This window comes from Maniola hyperantus, chromosome 28 (genome assembly GCF_902806685.2).
Source record: "Maniola hyperantus chromosome 28, iAphHyp1.2, whole genome shotgun sequence".
Lineage (NCBI taxonomy): Eukaryota > Metazoa > Arthropoda > Insecta > Lepidoptera > Nymphalidae > Maniola > Maniola hyperantus.
Window position 1 is genome coordinate 2,707,920 of NC_048563.1, and position 12,583 is coordinate 2,720,502.

At 36.6% G+C, this 12,583-nt stretch overlaps 2 protein-coding genes across 2 annotated transcripts; both read right to left on the reverse strand.

Annotated features, from left to right (window-relative positions):
- Positions 1 to 799: 799 nt before the first annotated feature.
- On the reverse strand, positions 800 to 6,026 carry LOC117994929 (zinc finger protein 182-like). The gene is made up of 8 exons (XM_069508399.1): positions 5,734 to 6,026; positions 5,401 to 5,575; positions 5,143 to 5,235; positions 4,897 to 5,031; positions 4,298 to 4,789; positions 4,078 to 4,172; positions 3,826 to 3,887; positions 800 to 2,924 (listed from the first exon to the last, which is right to left on the reverse strand). Exons 1-8 carry the CDS (start codon positions 5,811 to 5,813, stop codon positions 2,125 to 2,127), a joined length of 1,932 nt encoding a protein of 643 aa, XP_069364500.1. The 5' UTR covers positions 5,814 to 6,026; the 3' UTR covers positions 800 to 2,124.
- Positions 6,027 to 7,341: 1,315 nt separating this feature from the next.
- LOC138404443 (zinc finger protein 271-like) lies at positions 7,342 to 12,525 on the reverse strand. Its single transcript, XM_069508360.1, has 8 exons — positions 12,232 to 12,525; positions 11,899 to 12,073; positions 11,641 to 11,733; positions 11,394 to 11,528; positions 10,831 to 11,289; positions 10,611 to 10,705; positions 10,421 to 10,482; positions 7,342 to 9,865 (listed from the first exon to the last, which is right to left on the reverse strand). Exons 1-8 carry the CDS (start codon positions 12,309 to 12,311, stop codon positions 7,941 to 7,943), a joined length of 3,024 nt encoding a protein of 1,007 aa, XP_069364461.1. The 5' UTR covers positions 12,312 to 12,525; the 3' UTR covers positions 7,342 to 7,940.
- Between the last annotated feature and the right edge of the window lie 58 nt (positions 12,526 to 12,583).

Consider the following 12,583-nt stretch of genomic DNA (forward strand, 5'->3'; position numbering starts at 1 on the left):
CCAAGACCATGACATGTGCACGGCACGAACCTACATATATTAATATTTGATTTACATTTGTGGACATGTGTTACAGCAGAAACGGGTAACATTGGTAGGTATGATAGACATTAGTCGGGGGTAAGATTCTAAGTTTTGCGTTTTAATGATAATAATAATACCTATTCAAAAATACCCTGAGTCCTGACTCCTCTGACTGGCTGATCTATTAATGCCCAGCCTAGACGGATGTGTCTAGAAAGTTTAAATAGTTAACTTAAACCTTCTTTGTAAGGTGTCACACTCGCTGAGAAAGGATTTTCAAAAAAATCTTCCCTAGTGTAGGGTCCAGGGGTTAAATGGAATATGATATGATGTTTTTTATGAAAGTCCGTAATTTTTCAAGATGATAAATCGTGCAAAAATCACAACGATGCGTTGCGTGACTGATTTGAGGTGATTGAAGGACAAACCTGAGGTAGTAATTTCTTTATAAATTGACACCAAATCTTTGGGTACCTACACCAAGGCTATCATACCATAGATACTTACGTTCATAATACAATATGGCTTATAAAATCCGTTCTCGATATTGAGTAAGACAGAAGATACAAAACGCACTAGAGTAAAAGAGATAGCTATCTAACAATGTGACCCAAATGCGCTTAAACCTTCACTTTAGACTAATATGTTACATATTTTTATTTTACATAGCAGATAAGTCACTTTAGTGGGAACAATGAGTAAAAAAAAAGTCCATTTTTAGAAAAATTGGTTTCAAGTAAATAACATTTTAGCGTTTAAACTATCGTGAGTCTATATATAAATAACATTTATTTAATTTTATATTACAAATTCTAATTTTTTTACAGTAGGTAGTACTTAAGCTGTGATAGCCTAGTGGTTAGGACGTCCGCCTCCTAATCGGAAGTCGAAGGTTCGATCCCGGGCACGCACCTCTAATATCATCAGCATCGCTTCGATGCCACCGATGCAGTCGAATTTCCAAATATGAAATACAAGATGATGATCTCGACTTTGTCCAAGTGGATTTAGGTTATTAAAGCCCCTTGGTAAAAGGGTCTTGGACTGTAGTAATAAAATGACGTGATTTTTGTATAGCGGCAGTTTATTCATTATTAAAGAGAGAATGATTAAAAAAAATTATGATTTACACAGTTCTCATCTGTGCCCAACAAACCTCTGTGATAGTAATTTATTGCGAAAATGGGGCCGATTCTCTTGAACACAATCTCTAAACTAAATTAACAGGTCTAAATCTAATGCCATCCTTTTCCGCGAGAAGCATTATGAAAGGGATAGCAATAGATTTAGGCGTGTCATTTTAGTTTAGGTTAGAGATTGTGTACAATGGAATTAGCCACAATGAAGCCGATTCTCTTGTACACAATCTCTAAACTAAACTAAATTAACAGGTCTAAATCTAGTGCCATCCTTTCCCGTAAGCAACATTATGAAAGGGATAGCAATTGATTTAGGTGTGACATTTTAGTTTAGTTTAGAGATTGTGTACAATGGAATTAGCCACAATGGCACCGATTCTAAGCACAACCTAATTTTAGAGTATTCGCACCCTCTTCTTACTATTGTAATATGAAAAGGACAGAAGCAGTTTGACATTTCTAAATTTAATTTTTAGATGGTAAAACCCGTGATTTTAGCACGCACACGCGAACCTACTGTACGTGTTTTTATTTAGTTTTCTGTTTTAAATTTAGTATTGAAGGTGTGTAGAAGCCATTTATGGTGCATTGCTGTGTAAAAGTTGTAGCGAACGCAAATTATGAAACATAACCTTTCATATGTAAGTATTATTTCTTTTGTTGTTTTGTCCCTTTCTGGTATACGCGTCTGACAAGTCCATTTGGTCCTTAGTCTAAGTTATTCTTTAAAAACACTGTCACATAGGTATATGTACACACGCATAAAACTGCATAACGTGCGTCTCGTCACGTGTCACAGAGTACATTATCGTCTCGTGCAGATCTTTTATGTGGTGCAGATGTTGCGGGTCGTCTCTTAGTTTCATATATTACAAAGTACTCTGTCTCTTGGAATGCGATCCTTATAACGGAATTCATTAGTGATTATATACTCTTTGCAGTGGGGAGTACCAATAAGGACTTAACCAGTGTGATTTTTCATGTGCTTCACTAAATGATTTTTATGACCAGCTTTATACTCGCATAAGTCACAAGAAAAAGGTTTTTCACCAGTGTGCATTCTCATGTGAGACACTAAATTACTTTTTTGAGCAGTTTTAAACTGGCACAGCTGACAAAAAAAAGGTTTTTCACCGGTGTGCGTTCTCATGTGATTTACTAAATTAACTTTTTGAGCAGCTTTAAACTGGCACAGCTGACAAGAAAAAGGTTTTTCACCAGTGTGCGTTCTCATATGCCTCACTAAATGAGATTTTTGAGCAGTTTTATGGGCACATAACTCACACGAAAAAGGCTTTTCACCAGTGTGTTTTGTCATATTGTGTGTCACTAAATGAGTTTTTCGAGCAGTTTTATACTCACATAACTCACAAGAAAAAGGCTTTTCACCAGTATGAGTTCTCATGTGAATCACTAAATTAGTTTTTCGAGCAGTTTTAAATATGCATAACGCACAAGTATATGGCTTTTTAATAGAGTGACTTCTCACAGGCTTCAATAGGTTACTATTTTTTACACATTTGTAATCGCACAACTCAGATATTGTTTCACTTTTCTTAGGGTTTTTGAAAACATCATATAATTTAACTACACAATTCGTTAATCTATTAATATGTGCGTTACTATTGGTATCGAATGAATCGTTATCTAATACACTATAGTTAATGTCAAGCACTTGTTTACTTTTGTGCACTGTATCGGCGCCTTCAGCTTGCACTTTGTATTCGTTGTTCGTTGCAAGCCCCGCGGGCAAACGAGCGACTGAAACAAAATATAATTCTTACTAGGTGATACCTGATGCCAATGCTAGAATCGTTATTATTATTATTATCATTATATTTTTAATAGACTAAGAAGCTTTCGCTAATGTGTCTATATCAGAAGTGCTTCGAGTTTTCCAAATGTTTAATCTATTCTAGAACTAGTTAACAGAACTTGACATAACCACATTCTTAGGCAATGTATTCCATATGTGAACAACTCTGTTGGTCAGAAAGTGTTTTAATGGATTTGACGATGGCAATTGATATTGTAGCTTCATATCATGACCCCTAAATCTAGAATTGCTCCTTCTCGAATACATACTCTCAAAATTTGGGACATTATATTTGGGATATTATTTAGTATTTTGTATGTTTCAATTAGATTGCCTCTTTCTCGCCTGCTTTTGAGAGTGCTGAGTCCAAGTTTTTTTAAGTCTTTGTTCATAGGGGAGATTTTTCAGTTCCCTAGGCAACTTGGCGGCTCGCCTCTACACCCTGTCTAACAATTCTATATCCTTAATGAATATGGAATATGGATTCCAAACCTGAAATTAATACTCCAGTAATTTTTTAAAAATTCTGTGATTTTTCAGGGTAACAAGTAGCCTATATCCGTCCCTAGGACGCAAACTATCTCTGTACCAAACATCAAAATCAGTTAAACAGATGGGCTGCAATAAGCTAGCACACACAGAACAACAATTAGAATGGATTTGTTCGACGACTCGTGGGCAGAAGAGTGACTTTTGATTCTTTTATTTATTGTACTTAAAAGTTTAGTCTCATTCAAGGAATGTGCAAAATGTACACAAGGACTACAAACAACAACAGCCTACTTAGTATTTATTGTATTTTTTACGATTTATAAAGATACGTAAAGGAGTTCACTGGTCACTCACCTGAGGTTAGAGCCGAGTCTGTGGAAGGGAGAGGGTCATCGTTCAGCTTCTGAATGTCCTGCCTGTAAGATATATCAGAATGTATCTAGAGTGTACAGAGCCGGCAGAGAGGAAAGGGTATTATGATAATTTACTTCCCATAAAAAATACAACACCTTATATAGTTTTGGAAGTGATTCAGTTTTTTTTTGAGAAGTATACAATTCTTAATAAAACATTTTATTGTGAGATTGTATTGGTAGGTATACTGACTTGTTCTCGGTGAGGAGTGAAGAGTGTGAGGAGCTAGAGCTCACAGCTGTATGAGGCTTGCACACTTGAGACGTGCCACAGTCACTGTCACCGTTCTACAATACATACAAAACAAACTCATTACATTTCTGTCTTTCAAGTGTGTGAGTCCTCCGACTGAAGAAGCTATCATATGAACTTAACAAAATGCAAGTGTGTTTCATAGTGAAGACTGTCTCACCTGGATATGTGTGCTCGTATGTTGCATGTACGTAAGTTCACAGACAAACTCCTCAGGACAAAGAGTACAGTGGAAGGGAACACTTTTGTACTTCAAAGGGTCCTGTGTTTCAGCCACCTGTTCTGCATCTGATCTATATACCTCGCGAGCTTTGCAAGGCGCTTCATCCAGTAGTTCTGACTCCAACTTTATGCTATCGTCAGATAAGTATCCCTCATTAGATGCAACAAACTCATCATTGACATTGTCTGCGTTATTGTCATCTTCATTTGCCACTTCCACATCTTCATCAACCGACATGCAGTCATCACTTTCCTCTTCCTCTTTCACTGCAACTCTGTGTGTGGTTGCCTCTGATTCTGTCTGTTTGTCTTCTGAGAGGTCTTCTAGTATGTATAAGTCACAGGGGTCGGATCCTAGTATTGCCATCACCAAATTACTCTTTAGTTGGTTTATTGTGCAGTTTATCATTTTTACATGTTGTCTTGTAATCTTTTGGGAAACAAAACTATTGCATGAAAACATAAATAAAGAAAGCAAAACATAAAGGAAGAAAGCAAAGGTTGAAATGAATAAGTAGACATGTATTAAGTACTCACTAATTTATGTTTTTCAACTAACTCCATCATCAGTGCACGGGCTCTCAAGCTCTTGTCTCTGAATTGACTAAAGTTTATCAATCTCTGAGCACATTGTACACAAACTGTTTGTTTTAGGTTTCCTTGATCACACAACTGAAATAACATGTAATTGAAGACTTCAAAAATTCCATAAACAGCTTTGTTATATGATTATCCGAGTGTATACAATACATAACTATAGATTATCATAAATTAACAACTTACAGGATGTCCGGTTAACTTTTCGTATGCTTCTTCCAATTTGTGTTTACTCATTGGAAACATCTTGCTGTCAGTGTCTAGGCATATCATGCAAACCTGTAAATATACTACTAGTTACACTTCTACATTACAGTTCCCATACTGTGCTACAACCAGTATCAGCAGAAAGACATTCAGATTTCTCTAATTCCTCAGCCACACATGATCTGACTCGGATACTTTTTATTTACTTACTATGACAGGACATTATGAAGAAGTTACCTGCACCGTTGAAGGAATAGCACCAGTAACTATCTGCTTTAAGCCACTTTTCGTTTCATAAATGTCATCAGCTAGAAAATGCTGCGAGCAGACCACAGCAGGGTCTGGTAGGTGACGGTCTTGTTTGCCGAGGGCTCTGAGCCAAGCAGCACGGAGACGCATGTCACCGGGAAAACTAGAAATTACAATTTATGTTATACTAGCAGTAGCCAGCGCTATGAACCTTCCAGCAGCGTAGCTCACTTTAAGTTCTGGAGTTTGACAAATGACTGAAACTGAGAACTTAACCCTAACGTCTTACGAATCAACTGCAATATTGCATTATATACTCACCTGTGGAAAGTAATCCCCTTCTTGTCTGACAGGTACTCATCGTCGGAAGTATTTTTGCAGAACGGCACACAACACCGCATTTTCAATGTTTAACCTCACCAACTATTTTACTCTTAAAATACTTGATGTTATTTGTGTGGTTCTGACTTTTTCTTTTTTTATTTAATTATATTGACGAGTTATTTTGATTACAGTGAAATTTTAATGTTGTTTGGTCCCTGAAATTGATATAAGCATAAAGCATTTCATCCAAAGATAAAAGCCTGAAATTATTTGATCGATACGATATGATACAAAGAGTATGATCACTACGTGATATGATAATTATATGTTATTGGTCTGTGGTCATATGTCTAATATTTTTTTTCACGGCCCTGGATGTCAGTCCTTTAATTTTTTTTATTTATATACTCTGCGTCATAGACAAAGAGTATAAAGTATGGTGAAAGAGATAGCTTTGTGTCTAACCCAGTTAAAGTATTTAATATCTTTAATATGGTCTAACGTGGGTCTAACCTGAGTGTCTAATTACTCTAATATCTAAACCTAAACCACAGAGTACTAAATAGTAATAAACCCACGTACAGTACGCGGCCGAGAGTTATGTACATCAACCTTCAGAAGGAGATAGCATTGTAGAGCACTGTCTCTGTCATTGAGACCGACAAAACGTTAAATAGGTATGAGTGACAAGAGACAACGCTCTACAAAGCCGAAATGTCATTCTAAAGGCCGACGTACAATACTTTCGGCCGCGTACTGTAGTGATTTCATACTCTTTGTCAAGGTAATAATTTATCCAAGCAGCTAAATATATTATAAAAGGAAAAGGTCACTGACTGACTGATCTATCAACGCACAGCTCAAACTACTGAGTGAATCGGGCTGAAATTCGGCATGCAGATAGCTATTATGACGTAGACATTGATGTTGGAATCCCGACGTAGACATCCGCTAAGAAAGGATTTTTTAATATTCAACCCCTAGGGGGTTAAATAGGGGTTTGAAATTTGTGTAGTCCAAGTGAACGAAGTCGCGAGCATAAGCTAGTTGGTACCTATATGCATCCAAGTAAGATCCAAGTATTACGTTCATTAGAAGTGAAAACTATACATATTTTGTAATTTTTATGACAGTGTTTTCCCAGGAAACTTCTAAATAACTTTAAATACAAATAAAAAACCGGCCAAGTGCGAGTCAGACTCGCGCACCGAGGGTTCTGTACTACAATCGTATTTGTTCTAAAAATAAATAAAAAACTGTTTTAGAATCTACAAGTAAAGCCCTTTCATACGATACCCTGTGTGGTACATATTATAAAAATACTAATTATTTGTTCATGAATATAATATTTTAATTTTTTTTTGTGATGTAACCACAAATTCACGGTTTCGGATATTATTTTCGTATGCTGTAAGCGCTACCTACCTGTCTTTCATAATTCTAGGTCATAGGGACTTGACAGACAACAAAGTGATCCTTTTTTCTTTTGAGGTATGGGACCCTAAAAATTGCAAAACGGGCAGGATACGAACCTGCAACAAACGAAACATATTTAAAAAAAGTCTATTTTAGTAAAAAAGATTTTATTGAGTTCTATTGGTTACAATAAAATTAAATAACACTTAACTATTTATTTATACTAATATAACTAGTTCAGTACCTTGCAACATCAGGATTGAAGAGTTGGGACTTGGAATTAAATGACAAAGTCTATGCTCAGCATTTACAATATTATTTCAGCAAGAACAGCTCTTGAATCTCTATAGTTTAGGAGTGCTGTACCATGCATTATCAGGTTTGAAGAGTTCGGACTTGGGAGTGTAATCATGAAGCCTTTGCTTGATACCTAAAATGTCAATTCACCATCAGAAATTCCCGAATCCTCACGGCTTAAGAGTTCAGTACCTTGCAGCATCAGGATTGAGGAGTTGGGATAGTTGGGTATATTGCATCATCCGCAGTTCCAGTATCACTATAGGTTAGGAGTGCTGTACCCTACATCATCAGGGTTGAGGAGTTGGGACTTGGAGTCTACAACTACGCCCCCCTGTCAATGTCATTCAAGTGCCAAAAGAGCCTTGTTGGACTGTACACACGTATAAAACTGCATAACGTGCGTCTCGTGCACGTGTTGCAGGTCGTCTCTTGGTATACGATACAATCCATAACGGAATTCGTCAGTGGGGAGTAACAAACGTAAGGACTTAACCAGTGTGAGTTTTCATGTGTGTGTTTAAATGTGACTTATAAACAGTTTTATAGGCACATAAGTCACATGAAAAGAGATTTTCACCAGTGTGAGTTCTCATGTGTGTCACTAAATTGTGTTTATGAGCAGATTTATACTCGCATAGCTCACAAGGAAATGGTGTTTCACCAGTGTGAGTTCTCATGTGGCTCACTAAATAAAATTTCCGAGTGCATTTATACTCACATAATTCACAGGGAAAACGTTTTTGAGGCTTTTCACTGGTGTGTGTTCTCATGTGGCTCACTAAATGAAATTTCCGAGTGCATTTATACTCACATAATTCACAGGAAAAACGTTTTTGAAGCTTTTCACCAGTGTGAGTTCTCATGTGACCAACTAAATGTGACTTATAAGCAGTTTTATAGGCACATAACTCACATGAAAAGGGCTTTTCACCAGTGTGCGTTCTCATGTGTTTTACTAAATTAATTTTTTGAGCAGCTTTAAACTGGCACAGCTGACAAGAAAAAGGTTTTTCACCAGTGTGCGTTCTCATGTGCCTCACTAAATGAGATTTTTGAACAGTTTTATGGGAACATAACTCGCATGAAAAAGGCTTTTCACCAGTGTGTTTTGTCATATTGTGTGTCACTAAATCAGTTTTTCGAGCAGTTTTATAGGCACATAACTCGCAAGAAAAAGGCTTTTCGCCAGTGTGAGTTGTCATGTGACTAACTAAATCATATTTATGAGCAGTTGTGTAGGCACATAGCTTACATGAAAAAGGCTTTTCACCAGTATGAGATTTCATGTGCCTCACTAAATTATGTTTATGAGCAGCTTTATACTCGCATAGCTCACAAGGAAATGGTATTTCACCAGAGTGAGTTCTCATGTGGCTCACTAAATTAAATTTCCGAGTGCATTTATACTCACATAACTCACAGGAAAAACGTTTTTCACCAGTATGAGACTTTTCACCAGTGTGAGTTCTCATGTGACCAGCTAAATGTGACTTATAAGCAGTTTTATAGGCACATAACTCACATGAAAAGGGCTTTTCACCAGTGTGCGTTCTCATGTGATTTACCAAATTAATTTTTTGAGCAGCTTTAAACTGGCACAGCTGACAAGAAAAAGGTTTTTCACCAGTGTGCATTCTCATGTGAGATACTAAATTACTTTCTTTTGAAGATTTATAATTGCATATTTTGCAAGAAAAGAGTTCTACAGAGTGCGTTCTCATGTGCCTCACTAAATGAGATTTTTGAGCAGTTTTATAGGCACATAACTCGCAAGAAAAAGGCTTTACGCCAGTGTGAGTTGTCATGTGACTAACTAAATCATATTTATGAGCAGTTTTGTAGGCACATAACTCACATGAAAAAGGCTTTTCACCAGTGTGAGTTTTCATGTGCCTCACTAAATTGTGTTTATGCTTAGCTTTATAGTCGCATAGCTCACAAGGAAATGGTATTTCACCAGAGTGAGTTCTCATGTGGCTCACTAAATGAAATTTCCGAGTGCATTTATACTCACATAACTCACATGAAAAGGGCTTTTTACCAGTGTGAGTTTTAATGTGTGACACTAAATGAGTTTTTTGAGCAGTCTTAAATATGCATAACTCACAAGTGTATACCTTTTTAATAGAGTGACTTCTCACAGGCTTCAATAGGTTACTATTTTTTACACATTTGTAATCGCACAACTCAGATATGGTTTCACTTTTCTTAGGGTTTTTGAAAACATCATATAATTTAACTACACAATTCGTTAATCTATTATTATTTGTTTTACTATTGGTATCGAATGAATCGTTATCTAATACACTATTGTTAATGTCAAACACTTGTTGACTTTTGTGCATCGTATCGGCGCCTTCAGCTTGCACTTTGTATTCGTTGCTCGTCGCAAATCCCGCGGGCAAACGAGCGACTGAAACAAAATATAATTCTTACTAGATAATACCCGCGACTGTGTGGATTTAGGTTTTCTTAAAACTCTGTGGGAACTCTTTGATTTTTCAGGGCAATAAGTAGCCTATATCTATCCCTGATATGCACATTATCTCTGTACCAAACATCAAAATAGTCTACAAAAAGCTAGAAGACAGACAGAATCACTTCTGCAAATTTAATATTAGTATGGATTTGTTCCAAGTCTCGTGGGCAGAAACGAAACATTTTGACTACTTTCTTGTACTTTAGGTTTAGCCTGATTCAAGTAATGTGCAAAATGTATAGAATAGAATAGAATACAATAGAATAGATTAAATATTGCATTAACTGTGTAGGTACATTAGGTGTTATAATTGTTATAAAGTTCTAACCGTTTGCCACTTTGTGGCGTGCAATACTACAAAATATTTGTAAATATTACAGTTTTTAAATATTCGCTTACTAAACTAAAAAACACTATCTAAAGTTATTTTAAATATTTCTATTTTAATTATAAATAATGCAATTATAAAGGAGTTCACTGATCACTTACCCGAGGTTAGAGCCGAGTCTGTGGAAGGGAGAGAGTCATCGTTCAGCTTCTGAATGTCCTGCCTGTAAGATATATCACAATGTATCTAAAGTGTATGGAGACGGCAAAGGAAAGGTCTATGATACTCTAACATGTGTATACTTTGAAAACGTTTAACTAGTAAAATAATTGTATTGGTAGGTATACTGACCTGTTCTCAGTGAGGAGTGAGGAGAGTGAGGAGCTAGAGCTCACAGCTGTATGAGGCTTGCACACTTGAGACGTGCCACAGTCACTGTCACCGTTCTACAATACATACAAAACAAACTCATTACATTTCTGTCTTTCAAGTGTGTGAGTCCTCCGACTGAAGAAGCTATCATATGAACTTAACAAAATGCAAGTGTGTTTCATAGTGAAGACTGTCTCACCTGGATATGTACAAACTCCTCAGGACAAAGAGTACAGTGGAAGGGAACACTTTCGTACTTCAAAGGGTCCTGTGTTTCAGCCACCTGTTCTGCATCTGATCTATATACCTCGCGAGCTTTGCAAGGCGCTTCATCCAGTAGTTCTGACTCCAACTTTATGCTATCGTCAGATAAGTATCCCTCATTAGATGCAACAAACTCATCATTGACATTGTCTGCGTTATTGTCATCTTCATTTTCCACTTCCACATCTTCATCAACCGACATGCAGTCATCACTTTCCTCTTCCTCTTTCACTGCAACTCTGTGTGTGGTTGCCTCTGATTCTGTCTGTTTGTCTTCTGAGGGGTCTTCTAGTATGTATAAGTCACAGGGGTCGGATCCTAGTATTGCCATCACCAAATTACTCTTTAGTTGGTTTTTTGTGCAGTTTATCATTTTTACATGTTGTCTTGTAATCTGTTGGGAAACAAAACTATTGAATGAAAACCTAAATACAGAAAGCAAAACAGAAAGGAAGAAAGCAAAGGTAGAAATGAATAAGTTGTAATGTGAGTACTCACTAATTCATGTTTTTCAACTAACTCCATCATCAGTGCACGGGCTCTCAAGCTCTTGTCTCTGAATTGATTAAAGTTTATCAATCTCTGAGCACATTGTACACAAAGTGTTTGTTTAAGGTTTCCTTGATCACACAACTGAAACAACATGTAGTTGAAGACTTCAAAAATTCCATAAACAGCTTTGTTATATGATTATCCCGAGTGTATACAATACATAACTGTAGATTATCATAAATTAACAACTTACAGGAAGTCCAGTTAACTTTTCATATGCTTCTTCCAATTTGTGTTTACTCATTGGAAACATCTTGCTGTCAGTGTCTAGGCATATCATGCAAACCTGTAAATATACTACTAGTTACACTTCTACATAACAGTTCCCATACTGTACTACAACAGGTATCATCGGAAAGACATTCAGATTTCCCTAATTCCTCAGCCACACATTATCTGACTCGGATACTTTTAATTTACTTACTATGACATGACATTATGAAGAAGTTACCTGCACCGTTGAAGGAATAGCACCAGTAACTATCTGCTTTAAGCCACTTTTCGTTTCATAAATGTCATCAGCTAGAAAATGCTGCGAGCAGACCACCGCAGAGTCTGGTAGGTGACGGTCTCGTTTGCCGAGGGCTCTGAGCCAAGCAGCACGGAGACGCATGTCACCGGGAAAACTAGAAATTACAATTTATGTTATACTAGCAGTAGCCAGCGATATGAACCTTCCAGCAGCGTAGCTCACTTTAAGTTCTGGAGTTTGACAAATGACTGAAACTGATAACTTAACCCTAACGTCTTACGAATCAACTGCAATATTGCATTATATACTCACCTGTGGAAAGTAATCCCCTTCTTGTCTGACAGGTACTCATCGTCGGAAGTATTTTTGCAGAACGGCACACAACACCGCATTTTCAATGTTTAACCTCACCAACTATTTTACTCTTAAAATACTTGATGTTATTTGTGTGGTTCTGACTTTTTCTTTTTTTATTTAATTATATTGACGAGTTATTTTGATTACAGTGAAATTTTAATGTTGTTTGGTCCCTGAAATTGATATAAGCATAAAGCATTTCATCCAAAGATAAAAGCCTGAAATTATTTGATCGATACGATATGATACAAAGAGTATGATCACTACGTGATATGATAATTATATGTTATTGTTCTGTGGTCATATG

Coding starts and splice junctions, on each gene's coding strand:
- LOC138404443 (XM_069508360.1), bottom strand. CDS start 12,311: ATGCGGTGTTGTGTGCCGTTCTGCAAAAATACTTCCGACGATGAGTAC. Junction 11,529..11,640: donor AAAAGTTAACTGGACTTCCT/GTAAGTTGTTAA, acceptor ATGTTGTTTCAG/TTGTGTGATCAAGGAAACCT. Junction 10,706..10,830: donor AGGAGTTTGTACATATCCAG/GTGAGACAGTCT, acceptor TATGTATTGTAG/AACGGTGACAGTGACTGTGG.
- LOC117994929 (XM_069508399.1), bottom strand. CDS start 5,813: ATGCGGTGTTGTGTGCCGTTCTGCAAAAATACTTCCGACGATGAGTAC. Junction 4,790..4,896: donor TAGTTGAAAAACATAAATTA/GTGAGTACTTAA, acceptor GTTTCCCAAAAG/ATTACAAGACAACATGTAAA. Junction 2,925..3,825: donor AGACTCGGCTCTAACCTCAG/GTGAGTGACCAG, acceptor ATTTTGTTTCAG/TCGCTCGTTTGCCCGCGGGG.